Source organism: Neophocaena asiaeorientalis, unplaced genomic scaffold (assembly GCF_003031525.2).
Source record: "Neophocaena asiaeorientalis asiaeorientalis breed wild unplaced genomic scaffold, Neophocaena_asiaeorientalis_V1.1 scaffold614, whole genome shotgun sequence".
Taxonomy (NCBI): Eukaryota; Metazoa; Chordata; class Mammalia; order Artiodactyla; family Phocoenidae; genus Neophocaena; species Neophocaena asiaeorientalis.
This window is the reverse complement of record NW_020172990.1, coordinates 20,909-40,368: the sequence shown is the minus strand read 5'-3', so window position 1 is coordinate 40,368 and position 19,460 is coordinate 20,909. Positions and strand designations below refer to the sequence as shown.

The window sequence follows — 19,460 nt, the reverse complement described above, 5'->3', positions numbered from 1 at the left end:
CACCACCACCACACAGCTTGTGGGATCTTAGTTCCCCGACCAGGGATTGAGGAACCTGGGCCACGCCAGTGAAAGCACCCAGTCCTAACCACTGGACTGCCTGGGAATTCCCGATTTTGAGTTAATTTTTGTGTACAGGATAAGGTAGGGGTCCAGTTTCATTCTTGCATGTGACTGTCCAGTTTTCCCGACAACCATTTATTGCTGAGACTTTTCTTTCCCCGTTATATATTCCTGGCTCCTTTGTTGTAAATTGACCATTAATTTGTGTGGGTTTATTTCTGGGATCTTTATTCTGTTCCCTTGATGTGTTTTTTATGCCAATATCATAGTGTTTTGATTACTCTAGCTTTGTAATGTATATAGCTTTGTTCTTAAGATTGGCTTTAGCTATTCAGGGTCTTGTGGTACCATAAAAATTTAGTATTCTTTGTTCTTTTTCTGTGAAAAATGGCATTGGAATTTTGATAGGGATTGCATTGAATCTGTATATTGCTTTTAGGTAGTATGGACATTTTATCGGACCGGGGCACGAACCCGCGCCCCCTGCATTGGCAGGCGGACTCTCAACCACTGCGCCACCAGGGAAGCCCTGATTTTTGCTTTTGTAGCCTTTGCTTTAGGGTCAAATCCAAAAAAATCATCTCCAAGATATGTCAAGGACCTTACTGCCTACTAAAAATTTAGTATTCTTTGTTCTTTTTCTGTGAAAAATGGCATTGGAATTTTGATAGGGATTGCATTGAATCTGTATATTGCTTTTAGGTAGTATGGACATTTTAACTATATCTTTCCATTTATTTGTGTCTTAAATATTTTTCATCAGTGCCTTATATTTTTCATTGTGTAGGCTTTTCATCTTTTATGCGGTTGTAAATGGGAGAATATCCTTGTTTTGTGTTCAGCATTTATTCAGTGCATATTATGACCTGGGGTGTTGGGAAAGGTATATAGTACATATAGTATGTTTCTCCATTTAGATTCTGGTCTGCTAGGTTCCTGGTCTGCTAGGAAGACTTTTGTCATCACAGTGAGCCATCTTTCCTTCAAGCTCTGCCTGGGGGCAAGGGAGGGGATGGGTGGTAATGGTGCTTACCCCCAGTGTCAGTGTGTTAGTGATAATGCTGTGTGGTGATAAGGAGCTCAGTGAGTGTGAGCCTGGGGGAAGGGGTTTGCCCGCAGCATCCCAAGAGCTGTCCTGAGTGGAGCTTTGGATGCCCATGGACAAGAAGTAGCGAAGCCTCCTGAAAGTAGAGTTGTGTAAAAGGTAGAAGCTGACCTCTGCTGGATTACTTTATGCCAGGCATTGTTAGGTCCACACCATCTTTTTAGTAGAAAATCTCAGAATGATAAAATGGACGACATGTACTCAGCTTAAATGTATGCCCAGTCTTTTTCAGGCCTGTAAGATTGGTTCTGATACTGTTCCAATATTATAGATACGGAAGGTGGTTTAACCTCATTTGATTAGTAGGGCTTTCTTGACTCTAGAATATTAGCTCTCAGCCGCCCTGCTGTGTTATGGGAGGAATAGTTTAGGAACAGCACACTTAGACTTTTGCAGATGAATGCTAAGCCTTTCGAGGGGGTTGTCTCGTTTACTCTTCCCAACAACTCTGGAAGGTTCTTCCTTTTTCAGGTGAGCAGAGTTGTATGTAGCCACCTGCCTTAGGGTGGTGTGAGGGTTCCGTTAGTCACAGTGGCTCATGTAATAGCATGTTGAGTTCTGTATCAGAATTAGCTCTTGCTTCCTACTTTGTCCCACCCCCATGATTTGGAGGTGGAGGATTTGAACCCAGGAGTCTGAGGTCGGCCAGAATGCTGAGGCAGGCCTTCTTTCCCCTCTTACCAGGCAACGCCCTGCTGCGGCGACTCGTCCGTATCGGGGTGCTGGACGAGGGCAAGATGAAGCTGGATTACATCTTGGGCCTGAAGATTGAGGATTTCTTGGAGAGACGCCTGCAGACCCAGGTCTTCAAGCTGGGCCTGGCCAAGTCCATCCACCACGCCCGTGTGCTGATCCGCCAGCGCCATATCAGGTACCACCTCTGGGCTCCCTGAGCCTTCCCCACCCCATCCCCTCTGATGGTTGCCCTCACTAAGCCGCTGTCCCTATCTCCTGTGCAGCCCTTGGAGGTGATGAAGGTGTGAGCTCCCCTTGAGGGTGCAGATTGACCCCCTACAAACAGCTCACGGGGGAGCTGGGGGCAGCCTCATCCCCCCCGTAGCCCAGCGCAAGGGTCACTGCGGCCAGAGCCGTACACCTTGCGAAGGCTTCTACGAGGCGTGCAGGTAGCTGGACAGGTAACAGCCCTTGGTGTCCAGTTGAGAGGAGTCATTGGGGATAACTGACTTGTGTGGGTTCGGCTGTGTAGTGGACCCTTGTGGAGCCACTCCAGGCCCTGATCACCACAGTGCACTCTCCTGTCGGCCTTAATTTGGTGAGTTCACCACAGGCCAAGGTCTGCCACAGTGAAGACCAGAGGCCAGATGGGTCTTTATCTGAGTACTCAGTTTACCCTTTGTAAATTGGGCCCTGTTCATGAGGCCCAGTTGAGCTGTGTAGTAAGTGGGTGGGATGCATGCATACTGAATTTCTGCCGCAGCCTTGCGTTAGCCGTGTGACCCATGGGCAGGAGCCTCTCAACGTTGCTTGTCTGAAATTGGGGTTGCTGCTTCGAAGACAATGAAACTGCACCTGCTAATAGAGCTCAGTGTGTGACACACACAGCTGAGAATATTTGAAGTGTCTGGCACAGTTGTGAATTTGAAAAGCAGGTCTTGGGTTTATATGCTGCCGCCTTACCTCATTCGCTCTGGTCTCGTGGGTTACTTCTGAATTGCTCCCCGCCTTCTGTGAGGTGTGAATGTAAAGGTGGATGCATTTGTGTGAATTAGGTGATGCCTGAAAGCTCTCCGGAACACACAGCAGTTCTTTAGGGTCAGGAGCCCTTCCTGTTCATTGCTTCAGAGTCAGTGCAGCTCTGTAGCACCAGCCCTGTCAGCTGCAAAGCACACGCAGAGGAGGGCAGCGTCCTGCTTCCCTGTCCTGCTCACCTGCCATCCCCCTCCAGGGTCCGCAAGCAGGTGGTGAACATCCCGTCCTTCATTGTCCGCCTGGACTCCCAGAAGCACATCGACTTCTCCCTCCGTTCTCCGTACGGGGGCGGCCGCCCAGGCCGCGTGAAGAGGAAGAACGCCAAGAAGGGCCAGGGCGGGGCTGGAGCTGGCGATGACGAGGAGGAGGATTGAGCCCACCCAGGCCCGCCAGGGCTGATGGAGTCTAGTTTTCCAGTCAGATAATAAAACAACATCCACACTTCAGAACTGGTGTTCATTGGTGTGCCTGTTTTCCTCCGTGCTCTGAACACAAGCCTTCTGTGGTGGGAAGTGCAGGCTGCGTCCTTCAACGGGTTTCCACACGTGCACAGAGGGGCCCGGTCGGCTTTGTTCAGGTGCTTGAGACCACCTGCAAGATGGTGGTCCTTTTCCTCTTAGGGCTGGGCTACGGTGTCCTAACAAACATCTCTACACATAACTTATCACAGCAGGGAGACCAGTAGTAGTATGAGGAAGGTTCTTTGAGGCAAAATCAGAAGGAAATTCTCAGCCACCCATTTGCATGTGCGATGAGGAGTCATTTCCAGGCAGAGGATGCAGGGGAACCCTTCCCCTCGCCCTGCATTTGGAGTTTCTGATGATATTCTTGGTCCCAAGGGAGGCGGGCTTCCCTTTTCTCTGTTTGAGAAGCTGCCTCAGGTAGGGAAGGAAGGGGCTTGGTCTCAGGAAATGAGGAACACTTGGAATTGAGCAGCCTCTGAGCAGCTGCAGCCACGGGGCACACTAGTCCCGGTCTGGGGGGTTTGTGGGTGTGATACAAGTGTGATGTAAGTGGCCAGCTTCACAGTGAGGGCTCAGGGTTCTTTGCGAAGTCTGTGAAGCCTGCAGAAGAATCCAACTCCTTGCAGCCTACTTGGGCTGGGTGGTAGGCCTCCCTCACCCCAAGGTGTTGATGGCAGTAGGGTCCTTGAGGTCAGGACCCTTGGTAGGGACCATAAAATCAGCTGTGATGTCCATGGAGTTCTGGAAGCAGTTGGCTTCCAGGAGGTCTCGGAAGCTCCTGGCGGTTCATGTCAGGACTCCAGGCTGGCTGGAGTTCGGTATAAGCATTTATGGGGGCAGCTCCTGGGGGTCCCTGGAGCATGGGGTCTGGGTCCTTCCTGGGCTAGCGGACGGCGAGAGCAGCATACATGCTGGGCTCTGCTGGGGGCTCCCCTGATTGGGGGGCAGGGGGTGCAGTCTCCCGTCTGAAGGTCGAGTGGTTCAGCTGGGCATAGGTCACATCCTGGGGAGCTTCAGATGCAGCAGCGTGGTGTGGGGGAGAGGGAGGGAGGGTGGTTGGGTGGGGGAAGCCTCGGGGCCCAGGAGGAAAGGAGGCACTCCTTGGTGGTCTTAGTCATCAGGGCTCTGCTGGAGACGGTGAGCACTGGTCTCCGAATCTTTCCTTCCTTCAGTCCCTGTAGCTTTGAGCCTCAGGGAGGAGGGAAGTGAAGGAAGTTGAAATTCCTGTGACTGGTGGCTGGTTGTGTAAGTTTGGTGCAGGGGAGAGGGCAGGACTGGAGATAGGAATTGGGTGTGGTGCCATCAACATGGAGGGACAGTGGGACCCCGCTGCAGCCTGGGAGCGAGCTAGGGTTCTCCAGTGTGAACAGGAGCTGATCCTCACCCGTTAACCAACGCACGAGGTACGTTGCTGGATCACCCAACCCGGAGCAGCCAAGGGATGAGCAAGTATTTTAGAATCCTCTGGAGTTTAGAAGGCATCCCCTCTGGGCCTCTCTGCAGCCCCAGGATTGGATTTAGCCCCTTTGTGGGGGGCACAAAGCCCTAACCTTCAGCCCTGCCAGCTCGACCTGAGCATTCAACACCTTGAAGGTCAGAGGAGACCAGGTGTGGGGTTGCAGCAGCCCACAGGGCAGGTGCTTCCAGAAGGGAGAGGCTGCCGGGAGTTGAGAGGTGTCAGCGTTCAGTGTCCGCTGGATTTAACGTCTGAACAAGGAGGTGTGGGTGCCCTGGTCAGGATTGGGGGAACTGACCTGACCAGCTGCCTGCCGTCCTCCGGCTGTGTGTCTTCCACGACAGCATCCGGTGGGGACAGAACAAGGAGGTCCCATCTCTTGCCGAGATTCCCTGACATCTCACACAGCAGATGTCCAGAGAGGGTCAGTGATGTGGCCAAGGCCACACAGTATCAGATTCAAGCTCCCACATCCCCAAGCCCAGAACCCTTTCCAACCACTCCCTGGTGTCCACAGCCCACCCACATTGTCTGGCCCTGCCCCCAGGATGGCCCCTCTTCCCCTTACACAAGCTCTCCTCCTGGACTGGGCTGGGCAGCTGGGCTGGAGCTAGGCGGGGAGAGAGGAGTGTGAGGGGCAGTGCGGGAGCTGCGTGCAGGCTGGCCGGGGTGGGAGTCTTTTGGGAGAGGTCTTGCCTCTTCTGCCGGCTTCTGTCCTTGAGCACTGATGCTGCAGCCGCTGCAGGAAGTTGGGAATCGGCCTCCAGCCCACCCCAGAACCCTTCTCTAGGGTTACAGTAAGATCTGCGAGGGCCTACAAACTGATAAGATTATAATCCCCTCCCACCTCCATAAAGAAGTCAAGAGAGAAACCTAAGCCATAAAATACAAAACTTGCATGTGTTTTCAAACATTTCATAAGTTTAAAAAAATCAAAAGAAAATACGTGTACACTCATATTTAATCTCTAGATTTTCTCATTTGGAGATGCTGGAGGGGTTTTCTAACCTGACTTCACCCGTCTCTTAGGTTTCCCTTTGGCTGGTGCCCTAAGCCCACCACCTCCAGGGGCCTGGGTCACCCCGTTCCCTACTCACCCGACTTCCTGCGTCTGCTCTGACCCCGGTGTCGGACGAGGAGGACGAGGGGCAGCAGGACGAAGGCCACCGAGACCCCGATCAGGACGTTCAGGTACCATTTGAGACCTGGGGCACCAGTGACGTCATGAGTGAGCCCAAGATGCCATTTAATTGAGCGCCTACTGTGTGCAGGCTCGTGCTGGGGTCTGTGCATTCATCTCCTCTTTCGCAACAATCTGCAACAGTGACTGTCACTCCCACCCACTTTACAGATGAGGAGACTGAGGCGCAGAGGGAACGCACATGCCTCAGGCCACCCAGCCTGGATGTGGCAGAGCTGGGGTTGGAACCCAGGACTGTGGGCTCCCTTGTATTTTTTTTTAATTATTTTTTTTTAATGCTGTCGCCTCCAGGCAGAACACCAGTACAGAGACGTGTCCCTCAAACCCAACCCCTACTCCTCTGCCAGCCCAGCCCAGATCTGTCCCCACTCTGCAGAGGCCTGGCATCCCCCGGCGGGGCCCGTGTGGACAAGGGTGTGTGTGTCTGGGAGGGGCAGGTGGGAGGCTCCGGCCTTCCTGAGCTCTAAACAGGGCCTGTGCTGAGGGCTCCCCATTGAGGGAGGAAGCAGGAGGGCTCCTCCACGCAGGTGAGCCTCGGACTCTGCGAGGAACATGACTCGGCCAAGATCGCAAGCCTGGGAAGTAGCAGAGCGGTGACTTCCAAGCCCTGTCCTTCCCTGACCCCAAGACCGCTCCTTGGAGGGCTGAAGCCCCTGACTTCAAGCAGGAGGGCGCAGACACCATCCCCACGCACAGTGTGGGAGCAGACTTCTTGCCCTTTGCAGTCGGGGAAGTGGGTCCCAGTGAGAAGAAGGAACTTTCCTCAGGCCATTAACTCAGGAAGTGGCTGAGCCAAGACCAGATTGAGCTCCTCCCACCACCACCTCCCCACAGAGACCCTCACTCACCTGTCTGCACGCCTGACTCTGTGTGGGGGAGAAGCTGATCCTCAGAGCCTCCTGGGGGTCAGGACAGGAGGGGAGGGCCGGGGGCTGCTTCTCCCCACACAGCCCACTGCTCCTGCCCGAGGATGGGCCCCGACATCTCCCTCTCCATGAGCCCCCACCCTTCAGCCACCAGCCGCAGAGCCCCGGGAGCCCTTTGGTCTCCCCGCATCTGTGCCCGACTCCCACCCCGCTGGGACACAAGCTGTGCCAGGGCCTGTGATCTTGGTCCCTTGGGGACTGAGACCTCTGCTATCCACCCGCTCTTGTGTGGAGGAGGATGGAGATGGCGGGGTGTGTCTGGTCTTTTTCCCTTCTGGTCAGCCCCAAGTCTTTCCTACCACCTGGAACATGTCTGGACTCCAGGGATGAGGATGGTGCAGGGAAGGGAATTGCTCTGGCCTTGTCCATCCCTTTACTGTTGATTCCCCTCCTTCTGTGACCCCCTCACTCCCAGCCCAGCCCAGAGCTGGGGACAGGACCCTGAACTGACCAGGAAGACACAGAGGGCCAGGGCTGGGGTCCCTTACCTGAGAGCAGGAGCTCCAGGGGTCGCTGGGCTGTAACCTCAGGGAGGGGGAGGTGCTGAGTGAGCTGTAGCACGTGTAGGTCCCACTGTGGGCTGAGGTCACAGGACTCAAGGTGAAGTTGTTCTGAAAGGGTGGAGCCGTGTCCTGCAGACGAAGGTGCTGGAGAGGAGTGAGTGACCCCTCCTTGGACAGATGGAGGGGATCGGACCAGACCTCAGAGCCACACTACAGGGTCACATTCTCTCTGCAGGGTTCTGAGGCCCACAGCTGGGCTGAGAGGGAGGGTTTCCTGTACATTCCTGGGGGCGAGGAAGGTCGTGATGTGTACAGAGCCACCCCCAACACACCCTTGACCCTGAGCTGAGGGACCACCATCCTGTCTCCAGGGACCCTGTCTGTGACCCCCTCTCAGCTGCTCTCAGCCCCTCTGTGTGGGTCTCTCTTATCTCCCGGCACCCGCTCCGTTTTTCTCACTCACTCTCCCTGGACCACTGCCCTATCTCAATGTCTGCTCTAGGACCCCTCCCAGGACCCCATCAGCACCAGGGGTGGCTCTGGGCCCAGCACCCTGAGAACACAGTCAGGACATGGGGCAGGACAGGGGTTGCTCACCGGCGATCAGGCTGTCTCCACGGAGCACGAGTGAGCCCGGCTGGGCTGAGAGGGAGGGCTCCTTTACACGCCTGCAGAGAAGGGACAGTGGCACCGAGGGGGACGCACACCCCACACTGCTCACTGGGGCTGCAGTGCGAGCTCTCCCTGGTCTCCCAGGCCTCCCGCCAGTGGTTCTTCCCCGGGAGTCCACTGCCCCTGACCCCCCATCACCCCAGGGCTCACTGGGCACAAGGCTGAGGTCAGGGGTCCAGGAAACGATGGGCCTGGGTGCCCTCACCTGTGACCTGGCGATGCAGAGGGTGACTGGGGTGTGACCACACGTGTGCAGGGAGCTGGGAGAATCATAGCATCCGTGGGTTCCCCCACGGGAGGAGTTTAGGGGGCCCACAGGGCACACGGCCTGTCCCCTCCCATGGGTCCTCGATGTCCGGTGTCGGGCGGGTCAGCACCTCCCTCCTTCAGCAGGTGCAAAGTGCCGCTGCAAACTGTGAGCTGCATGCCAGGGACACGCTCTCTCCTGAGGCCACCACAGGGCGTGGCTGGGCTGAGAGGGAGGGGCTCTGTGCACCCCTGAGGGAGGGGAAGGGGCTGGGTTAAAGGGGGACCTTTACCCCGCTCACCGCAGGTGTGGGCTGTGAGGGGAGACGTCCGTCCCCCTGAGCCCACACTCTGCTCCCTCTGCCTGTAAGGACGCCGCCGCAGTGGGAGAAGACCCGGGTCCTCCCTCCTACCTGTCCTCACCAGGGGCAGGTGGTCACTCCACTCTGACCTGTCTTTCCTGCTGTGATAGACACACTGATACTGCCTGCAGTGCTTGAGCTTGAGGATTCAAAGGGGAAACTGGCCTTGTTACTGGAGTCCTGTGGGGCCTTAGCCTCCCAGAGTCCAGAGGGCCTCTCTATATATAGACGGTAGACATCAGCCCTCAGAGATCCCGGACACCAGATGGTCACAGGGCTTCCCTTGGTGACCATGACACCCGGGTCAGCCCAGATGGAGGGTTTGGGGAGGACCCCTGGAAAGGGATCAGAAGAGTTAGGGGTGTCCTTCTCCCCTCAGTTTCCCCAGCTGTCATTCCCCAGGCCCCTCCTAGACAGGTCACCATCATTTCAGACCTGCTGTGTTCCCCCCAGATGACCAGGGGGTTGTTGGGTTGAAGCAGGAGGTCTGGGGGGCCTCACTTGCCTTGACCTGGTTCCACGGGCCCTGACTCAGCCCTGGGAGAGAGTTCCCTGTGAGCACCCTTCCCCCAGCACACATCATAGATGCTCCAGGCCTGGTCTGGGCCCTGAGTTCTGGGGTCAGATCTGGGGCTGAGCACATCCTTCCTCCCTGACAATTTCTGCCTCCACTCATCTCCTGAGACCTGGGGTCTCTCAGCTTCAGACCTGGGAGGAGAGGGGCCCCCTGCCCTCTCCCTTCCCCAAAGCTCACCGAGGCAGAGAAGGGCAGTGAGGGTCGGGGTCGTGGCTGTGCCTCCCATGGTCCCCAGCCATGCTGGTGTCTCACAAAGTCCACAGAGCCAGCAGGACAGACAGACATGCGGTGGGTGACAAGGTGCAGGCTCTGTGTTACATGTCCTGCGTTCCTCATCAGCGCCCCTCTGCTCTCCCTGAAGCATGGGGCCCAGGAGACAGCAGGCTCTGGGGATGTTTCAGGCCAGATCTGAGACTCACCAGATCCCCCTCCCCCACTCTGCCTTCCTGTCCTTCCTCCTCATTGCCAAATCCAAATCCAGAGAGTGACATAACATCCCAGAACGTGAGGCTAGAAGAAGCAGGCCCAGGAGCTACCCCAACACCTGTTCCCGTTCTTATTCTGCCTCTTACGTAGGCTGTGTGATCTGGGGCAAGTTAATTCCCTTTCCTGAGCTTCTGTAAATGCAAATTTTGTCCCTTTCTTTCATCAGCTAGTCCAGTAAGGCAGTATTTGTTGAGCAATGACCATGTTCAGTCATGGTGCCAGACACTGGAGATGCACTGGTGAAGCCGACAGATTCCTTTCCTGGACTCATGGGGCCCAGAGTACTGAAAACAGACATTGCAAATATTTACATGGCAAACAATTCAGTTATAGTCTTGTGAGACTGTTACAAGTTGGAAGAAAAAAAACGGGGAACAATGAGTTTCATTAACAGGTAGATGCCATGAAGCCTGGGTCCTGGTTGTGAGGTGTCCTTCTGGTGGATTGATGAGCAGTAGTTAGCTCAGGGGTGGTGGTGGTGGTGGTGGAGGCATCCTTGACCAGAAAGATCTTGAGCTGTTCTCAGAACTGAGAGCAATTAGGCGAGGGCTGGGGCCTTGCCACACAGGATCTTGAGCGCCAGGTAAGTATTCTGGATTTATCTTTAAAGCAATTGGAAGATTTTAAGCAGCAGAGAGTATGAATAGATTTCTATTATCAAAAGATTACCACCATATAGAAAATGTAACGCAGGAGGGCTGTATTGATAATTAACTATTAATAGTAAAATTCCAACATTAATCTCTCTCCTGGATGATGTGTTGATCAGTATTTTAAGTCATTTATGTGGTTTTCTCCTATAAACCTTACACGAACTTATAACAACATATATTTATAGTTGAGTGGAATGAAAAAGGAAGGCGTCTTGGTCTGGCAGGTTGGAAAGGACATGGCTCCGTTCACGCTGGCTAAGGGGGCAGTCTGAGGAGGTGCAGAATTGTTCAGTAGCTCTGTGTATGTGTGTGTTTGGGGGAGACAAGTTTATGTGTGATGAGTTTGGCTCGGGAGGGAGAGCGGCGTTTGCTGGGGCTGATCATTCACAGCCTGGAATATCAGATGATGCACCTTGACTTTGTTTCGAAGGTGGAAACTGTTGGAAGGGTTTTGAGCAGGGCAGGTTCAGATCCGATGCGGTTATAGGAACCGCATCCAGGCCTGGTCTGGATATAGTTCCTCTCACTATAGGTGGTGAGAGGAATGAGCTGGAGTAAGGAGTGGAGCCTGGATTGGAGGACCAGGAAGGAGGCTGATGTGATGAAACAGACAAGATGTCCTGAGCCTTGCGATGGATCACGGACATTGTTAAGAAGGGCTCAAGGAGCACAGTGTGTGGATTTGGTGGTTGGATGTGAAGTGCAGGAGACTGGGGAACTGAAAGCGCTCCCACTCTCTGCCTTGGTTGCCTGGAGGAGCGAATGGGGTGGTCATAAATTGGGTGACCCCAGGAGAGAGGGACACATGGGGAGATGCTTGGAAGACAGATCACGTTCTTTAGAGTGAAGCACAGCCCTGCCTCCTGACCTGGGACTGGATTTTCTTTTCCCCAAACACTTCCCTTCACTGACCTCCTTGTGCCTATAATTCAGCACCATCTTTTTTCATCTCCCTTCTTCAAAACCTCTGAGTCAGTTCTGCCTCCTCAGTGCCCCTTCCTCCCCTGGGCAGAACTCTTCATCTCATTCTGTGAATTCTTTCTCCAGGCGTGGGGTAAGAGCATAGGTTGGAAGCAAAGATTTTTTAAAACGAACAACACCCAGGATCTGTGAGGCCATTTATATCATTGCTCTGCCAGCAAAAGGAGAATGATATCAATGAACGAAAAAAAATTTTTGATGAGCTAAATACGATTTTACAGATTTTTTTTTGATGTGGACCACTTTTTAAAAGTCTTTATTGAATTTGTTATAATGTTGCTTCTGCTTTATTTATTTATTTACTTATTTATTTTTTGGCACTGAGCCATGCGGAATCTTAGCTCCCTGACCAGGTATTGAACCTGCACCCCCTGGTGAAGGCGAAGTCTTAACCACTGGACCACCAGGGAAGTCCCCAGGTTTGTTGAAAGTCATCCATTTACATGTCCAAGATGCTCCACAAATGAAAAATTGGATAAGGTTTTAAAACGATGCCCATGAGGGCACACAGCAGAAGCAAGAACTACAGTCCTGCAGGCTGCAGGACAAAGACAATAGTCACAGAAAGACAGAAAAAATGAAAAGGCAGAGGATTATGTCCCAGATGAAGGAACAAGGTAAAACCCCAGGAAACCAGCTAAGTGAATTGGAGATAGGCAACCTTCCAGAAAAATAATTCAGAATAATGATAGTGAAGATATCCAGGATCTCGGAAAAGGAATGACGAAAATGCAAGAAATGTGGAATGCGGAATCTTAAAAAAATGATATAAACAAGCTTATTTACAAAATAGAAACAGACTCAGAGAATAAACTTATGGTTACCAGGGGTAAGGGTGGTGGGGAAGGATAGGGAGTTTGGGATTGACAAAAAAAGAAATTGTATATCACTATATTGTATACTTGTAACATATAATATTGTATATCAACTGTACATCAATAAAAAAGTAAAATAAAATAAAAACGATGCCTACACATCACAACCATAATCAAACCAGTGGGAAAAAATTTGAAAGCATCCAGAGAAAAGTGCCAGGTTCCATACAGAGCATTTGAACGATTACAGATTTCACATCAGAAACCACTATGGTCAGATTTATAGTTCTGAAAAACAAGAAGAGCTAACCTGGACTTCTTCTGGATATATTCTTCAGGAATGAAAGGAAAATAGTCATTCTTAGAGGAAGGAACACTGAGAGAATGTGTTGCCTGCAGAACTGCTCTAAAAAAAGGGATAAGGTAAGATCTTCAGGCAGAAAGGAAATAGTTCTAGAGGGAAACTTGGAAATTCAACAATAAAGGAAGAGCAGAAGGTGGTAAATATCTAAGTAAATGTAACAGCATATTTTTCTCGTTTCCTCTTAAGCTCTTTAAAATATGTATGGCTGTTGAAAGCAAAAATAGCAATGTCTGGTTGAGCTTTTAATATATATAGATGAATACATATAACAGGTACAACATGATGGGGAATGAGGGTGAAAGGACCTGTATGGTGATAAGGTTTCTGTGTTTCTCTTTTAAAAAAAAAAAAAATTATTTATTTATTTGGGTGCTCCGGGTCTTAGTTGCGGCACACGGGATCTTCACTGAGGCATGCGGGATCTTTAGTTGTGGCATGCAAACTCTTAGTGGCATGCGAACTCTTAATTGCAGCGTATGGGATCTAGTTCCCTGACCAGGGATCGAATCTGGGCCCCCTGCATTGGGAGCGTGGAGTCTTAGCCACTGGACCACCAGGGAAGGCCCGTATGTTTCTGCTGAAGAGTTAAAATAGTAACTCTGTGGAATTAGGTGTGTGTATTATAATGCCTGCAACGGCCACTAAAAAAACAACATGTGAAGATTTTCAGTTGGAATATCAATAGATATAATGGAATACTAAAAATATACTCCAAAAAGCAAACAGAAGGAAGGGAAGGGAAACTTGAAGAGCAAACAATAGAGGGGATAAAGAGAAGACAAACAATAAAAGGGAAAATGTAAATATAACCTTGTCAGTAATTACATTAAATATAAATGGTGAAAGCACAATTAAATGGCAGAGATTGTAAGACTGGATTAACAGCAAGTAAGACCCAAGTATATGCAGTCCTCAAGAGGTTCACTTAATACAGTGGTATGAATAGGTTAAAAGTGTTATAAATAGGTTAATAGGATGAAAGAAGGTATTATGCAAACATCAAAAGAAAGCTTACATGGCTGCATTAGTCTCCTATTGATGTTGTAACAAATTACCAAAAACTTAGTGGCTTTAAGCAACACAAATGTGTTGTCTTACTGTTCTGGAGGTCACAGATACAAAATCAGTCTCAGTGGGCTAAAGTCGAGGTGTCAGCAGGGCTGCTTGCTCTTAGTGGCTTTGTGGTGAGAATCTGTTTCCTTGCCTTTTTCAGCTACAAGGGGCTGCCTGCATGCAGCACCTGGCTTGTGGCCCCTTCCTTCCATCACTCCAACCCCTGTTATCACATGTCCTACCCCTGATTCTGATCCTTTTGTCTCCCTCTTACAAGAAGCCTTGGGAATACACTGGGATCACCCAGATTACCTAGGATAATGTCCCATCTCAAAATTCTTAATTTAGTCGCATCTGCAAAGCCCCTTTTTGCTATGTAAGGTAACATATTCACAGGTTGCAGGGATCAGGGCTTGGATATCTCTGGGACAGCAAGGAAGTGACATTACCTTCCTTGGTGGCTGTGCTGTACAAGACAGTGCAGTAAAATGTATCAGAGGCCTTAGAGCAAGAAAATTATCAGGGGTAAGGATAAAAAGGTCAATTCATCAAGAAGACATAGCAATCCCAAATGCGTGCACACAAAACCACAGAGCTCCAAGGTATATAAAGCAAAAACTGACAGAAATGAAAGGACAAGTAGATAAATCAACAGTTATAGTCGGGGACTTTGAGACTCCTCTCTTGGTGAGTGATAGAGCAAATAGGTGGCCAATCAGCAAGGATATAGAAAACCTTGACTATACTATCAACCAACTTGACCTAACTGGCACACAGAGCACACTCAACCAATAGCAAAATACACCTTTTTCAAGTGTGCATGGGATACTGGCCAAGATAGTCTTCATCCTTGGCTATTGAAGAAAGCTTAACAGATTTAAAAGAATTACTATCATACATCACTTCTTTTCTGACCCTAATGAAATTTAAGTTAAAATCTATTATTAGAAAGCTATCTGGAAAATCTTCAGCTATTTGGAAATTAAACAACACACTTCTAAATCATCCATGGTGAGGAACTCAAGGAAAATTGGAAAATATTTTGAACTGGATGAAAATGAAAATACACTAACCTTGTGAGATGCAGCTAAAGCAGTGTTTAGAAAGAAAGTAAGACCAGCAAGTGCTCATATTTAAAAAAAGAATGGTTTTTGGGACTTCCCTGGTGGTCCAGTGGTTGAGACTCTGCGCTTCCAGTGCAGGGGGCATGGGTTCTATCCCTGGTTGGGGAACGAAGATCCCACATGCCTTGTGGCGAGGCCAAAAAAAAGAGAGAGAAAGAAAGAAAGAATGGTTTCTAATCGCTAAGCTAAGTTTTCATTTTAAGACACAAGAAAAAGAAGAGCAAGCTCACCTCAAAGTAAACGTAATAAATATTAAAGGGCAGAACTACATGAAACTGAAAACAGAAAAACAATAACAGAAGTAAATGAAAGCCAAAGCCGATTCTTTAAAAAGGCCAATAAAATTGACAAACCACTAGTCAGAGAAATCGTGGAAGAAAGAGGGAAGACACAACTTGCCAATATTTGGAATGAATGACAGGGTATCACTACAAACCCCACTGCTATTAGTAGGGTAATAAGAAAATATTACAATTCTGTGCCCATAATTTTGACAACTTGTGAGAGACATAGACTATCAAAACTCACTTAAGGAGAAATAATCTGAATATTCTTTAAAAATATTAAAGAAATTGAATTTATAGTTAAAACAACTCTCCAACAAAGAAGACTCCTGGCCAGAGTGGCCTCACTGGCATGTACTACTAAACATTTAGGGAAGAAATAATGCAGTTTTACACAATCTCTTCCAGGAAATAGAAGGTAAAGAAACACTTTGCAGCAATTTTATGAGGTAAGCATTACTCCAAACTCAAATTAGGCAAAGACAGTACAAGGAGAGAGAGCTGCAGACCAATATCCCTCAAGAACATAGAAAATTTCTCACCAACATATTGGTATATGAAAGCCAACCATATCTGAAAAGGATAACATATCATAACCAAGTGTGATTTATCATCAGATGCCAGGCTGGTTCAATATTTGAAAACCAGTAAGGTTAATCCATCATGTTAATAGACTAACAAAGAAAACCCACATCATTATATAAGTATATGCACAGAATGATTTGATAAAATTAATTAAATGCCCAGCTATATAGGAATAGAAGGGAACCTCCTTAATCGGATGAAGAGCGTCTGGGATCTACATTTACCTGATGTCATACCAAATGCTTTCCCTCTGTGGTTGGGAAGCACACAGTGACGCTCTCATGACTTCTCTTCAGAATTGGCCAGTGCAGTAAGACAAGTGAGAGGGAAAAGAAGCTTACAGATTGAAATGGAAGGAATAAAACTGTCTTTATTCCCAATCTACATGATCCTGTATGGAGGAGTTCCTAAGGAATCGACAAAAGAGCTTCTACAACTAGTAGGTGAAGGAGCAAGGTCTCAAGATAAAAGATCAATATTCAAAAACCAATTGATTTCATTCTACAAATTAACAAAGGACAACTGGAAAGCACAATTAAAACACAATACTTTTTACTATAGCACCGAAAACCATGAACATGTAGGAATAAACATAAGTATTTATGTGTAAGATCTGAAGACGAAGAACTATAATACGTCGGTAAGAGAAATTAAAGAACAGCAACAAAAGATATACCGCATTTATTGATTGAAAGACTCAATATTTTAAGATATCAGCTCTCTCTAAATTGATGTGTACTCGAAACACCAATCAAAATCTGAACTAGCTTTTGTAGCAATTGACAAGCTGATACTAAAATGGAGGTAGAAATATGTAAGAGCAATAATAGCTCAAGAATTTAGAAAAGGAGTAAAATTGGACGTCTTATTCCAAGACTTTATATGGAAGGAACAAATGTAGTGGACAGTGTGGAATTTGCATAAGGATAGGGGGGAAAAATAAACAACAGAGATCCCAGGAGTAAACACACATATATGATCAATTGATTTGTAACGAAGGAACAGAGTACTTCCTTGAGGAAAAGATAATCTTCTTAACAAATGTCTCTGGAAGAACTGGATATTTATTTGGAAAAAATGAAGCTTCACCTTTACCTCACACCATACACAATAATTCACATGAAATGGATCGTAGATCTAATTGCAATAGCAAAACCATAAAGTGTCTAAAAGGAGACATTAAAGAAAATCTCCACAACCTTGGATTAGACAAAGATTTTTTTTAAAGGCTTTATTGAATTTGTTACAATATTGCTTCTGTTTTATGTTTTGGTTTTTTGGCCGCGAGGCATGTGAGATCATAGCTCCCAAACAGGGATCGAACCCGCACCCCCTGCATTGGAAGGCTAAGTCTTAACCACTGGACCAGCAGGGAAGTCCCAAACAAAGATTTCTTAAGAAAGGTACAAAAAGCACAGAAAACAACAAAAACAAAAGATTTATTGGACTTCATAAAATTAAATTGTGCGCGAGATAAAGGATTTGTATGTAGAATAAATAAGGACTTTTACAAATAAATAATAATAAAACCTTCCCACTTGAGTAAAACAGTTTAAACAGACATTTCTCAAAAGAAGAAATGGTGGTAAAAAAAAAAAAAAAAGATATATAAATGACCAATTAGCACATGAAAAACTGCTTAACATCTATAATGATTAGAGAAATGAAAACTCAAATGAGATACCAATAAAGTTGATGAATCAAAACATTATACTGAACAAAAGACGGCAGATACAAAAGAGTACAGACTTTATAGTTCCATTTTTATGAAATTCTAGACCTTGTAAAACTAATTCCTAGTGAGGAGCACTGGTTGCTGTTTGGTTCAGTGTGGGTTTGGAGGGTGTAGGTTGACTAAAAAGGTCACCATGGAATTTCAGGAGTGATGGCAATGTTTTATATGTTGATTGTGGTGACAGTTGCTACGTGAATTTCTACATTTGCCAAAGCTGATCAAACAGCACAAAGGGGGTACATTTCATGTCTCAGTATATATACACATGCATACTAGTCATACCAGGCTCAACCAGTGTCCATTCCACCAGGATGAAGTCAACCTGCAACCACATGTCTGATTTGCTTCCATAAGAAATGATACAATGTTAAGGACTCAAGTGTTCCTTTCCTCTGCTGACACAATGGACATTCAGCAGTATCTGTAGTTAAATCACTCTCGGTGAATGGCAGTCAGTCCCTGATTCCAGGCTGATGACTAGCCTCCATCTCTGTCTCCACGGCCATCCTTCAAAGGCCCAGTGTGTAAGCAAGGAGGCAGAGGCTGGCAAACATCCACTGAACCAGGCGTCCTGTCCCCTTGGCTGTTAAGGACCCTGTCTGCAGTGAGGCTCTGGGGGGGACATTAATACCTCATTGAAAGACCACGTGCCTCGTGCCCACTCCTGTACCCATTCCTCCTTCCTGGCTATCCTTGTCCCCTCCCGCTCAGTTCCCCTGACTGTCTAGGCAGGGCGGTTGCTCCCATCCCCGGGTCTGTGTACATCTTTCCCTCTACCCTGTTCTTTCCACACACACACAAGGTATCCTGTTCATCACCCAGGTGTCTGCTCCGTGAACGCATTTTCCCTCAGTATCTTTCAGGTACAGGGCTGTAGAGCAACACCACCCCCAAACCTGACGCTCTCCAGACGTGACCCAGGCCGTAAAGCTGCAGAGGACAGCTGAGGGAGGGGTGTCACCGTGTCAGGTAGCCGTGGAGGTATCCTGTGCCTCTAACCCCTGCCTTTGTGGGACTTACCTTGTTCTGCGGACCTATTCCTGGCCCCAGGTTTACCACTCATGCAACAGTGGGTTGCAACCCAATGACTTGGTGGGAATGACAACACCTGGCTCATCATGGGAAGTTTCAGCTGCACAGACACTTGATGTCTCTTTGTCAATCAGTCAGTGTCTGTTGGGAACCAGGAGCCTGCCAGGAGCAGTTTTTGTTTTAATTAATTAATTTTATTTTTGGCTGCATTGGGTCTTTGTTGCTGCTTGTGATAAATCCTCTCAGTTTTCCTTCACCTGAGATTGTCTTTATGTCCCCTTCATTCCTGAAGGATAGTTTCACAATGCGTAGCATTGGGGATGGACAGTTCTTTTCTTTCAGCACTTGAAACTGTTGTGCCACTACCTTCTGATAAGTCCAAGGTCACGTGAGTGGTGGGTTCCCTCCACAGTGAGGAGGCATTTCTGTCTCACTGCATGCAAGGAACTTCTTCCTCTTTTTCTGGATTGTGATGCATCTTGCATTAGATTTCTTGGGGCTCATCCTGTTTGGGGTTCACTGAGTTTCATATATGCAGAGACTCATGGCTTCTGCAAAGTTTGGGGAAATTTCAGCCATTATTTCTTGAATAGTTTTCCAGTCTTATTCTCTTTCTCCTCTGGTTTTAGGATTCAGATCCCAGGGATGTGAGGTCATTGAGAGTCCGTTCTCATGCTTTTCCAGAATATGTTCTCACTGGTGTCCAGACTGAGTAGTTTTTATCCTTGTGTTTTACATCATTTCCTCTGTTGCCTCCATTCTTTTGTTGTGTCCGTCCATCCATGGAGCCTTTTATTTTAATTATTGTATCTTTCAGATCTGAAATATCCATTGCATTCTTTTTTTAAAATTTGTTTTATTTTTGGCTGCGTTGGGTCTTCATTGCTGCCCGCGGGCTTTCTCTGGTTGCGGCGAGCGGGGGCTACTCTTCGTTGCGGTGCGCGGGCTTCTCATTGCAGTGGCTTCTCTTGTTGCGGAGCACGGGCTCTAGGCACGCGGGCTTCAGTAGTTGTGGCTTGTGGGCTCTAGAGTGCAGGGTCAGTAGTTGTGGCTCAGGGGCTTA

General features: G+C 48.4%; 2 protein-coding genes across 2 annotated transcripts in view; one reads left to right on the top strand and one right to left on the bottom strand.

Moving 5' to 3' along the window:
• The window catches only part of RPS9 (ribosomal protein S9), a 10,389-nt gene extending 7,062 nt beyond the window's left edge, over window positions 1-3,327 (top strand). Inside the window, exons 4-5 of the mRNA XM_024742202.1 lie at window positions 1,853-2,039; window positions 3,075-3,327. Of these exons, the coding sequence (XP_024597970.1) occupies window positions 1,853-2,039; window positions 3,075-3,252 (365 nt within the window). The 3' untranslated portion in view covers window positions 3,253-3,327. The remainder of the gene's footprint in view (window positions 1-1,852; window positions 2,040-3,074) is intronic.
• A 669-nt stretch (window positions 3,328-3,996) lies between these two features.
• LOC112397896 (leukocyte immunoglobulin-like receptor subfamily A member 3) lies at window positions 3,997-9,511 on the bottom strand. Its single transcript, XM_024742198.1, is given in 16 exon segments — window positions 3,997-4,120; window positions 4,251-4,345; window positions 4,893-4,999; window positions 5,367-5,408; window positions 5,896-6,003; window positions 6,848-6,898; window positions 7,414-7,557; window positions 8,026-8,083; window positions 8,292-8,356; window positions 8,359-8,463; window positions 8,466-8,516; window positions 8,519-8,596; window positions 8,757-8,831; window positions 8,834-9,043; window positions 9,210-9,245; window positions 9,463-9,511. Coding segments are annotated over 16 exon segments (1,398 nt in total).
• Between the last annotated feature and the right edge of the window lie 9,949 nt (window positions 9,512-19,460).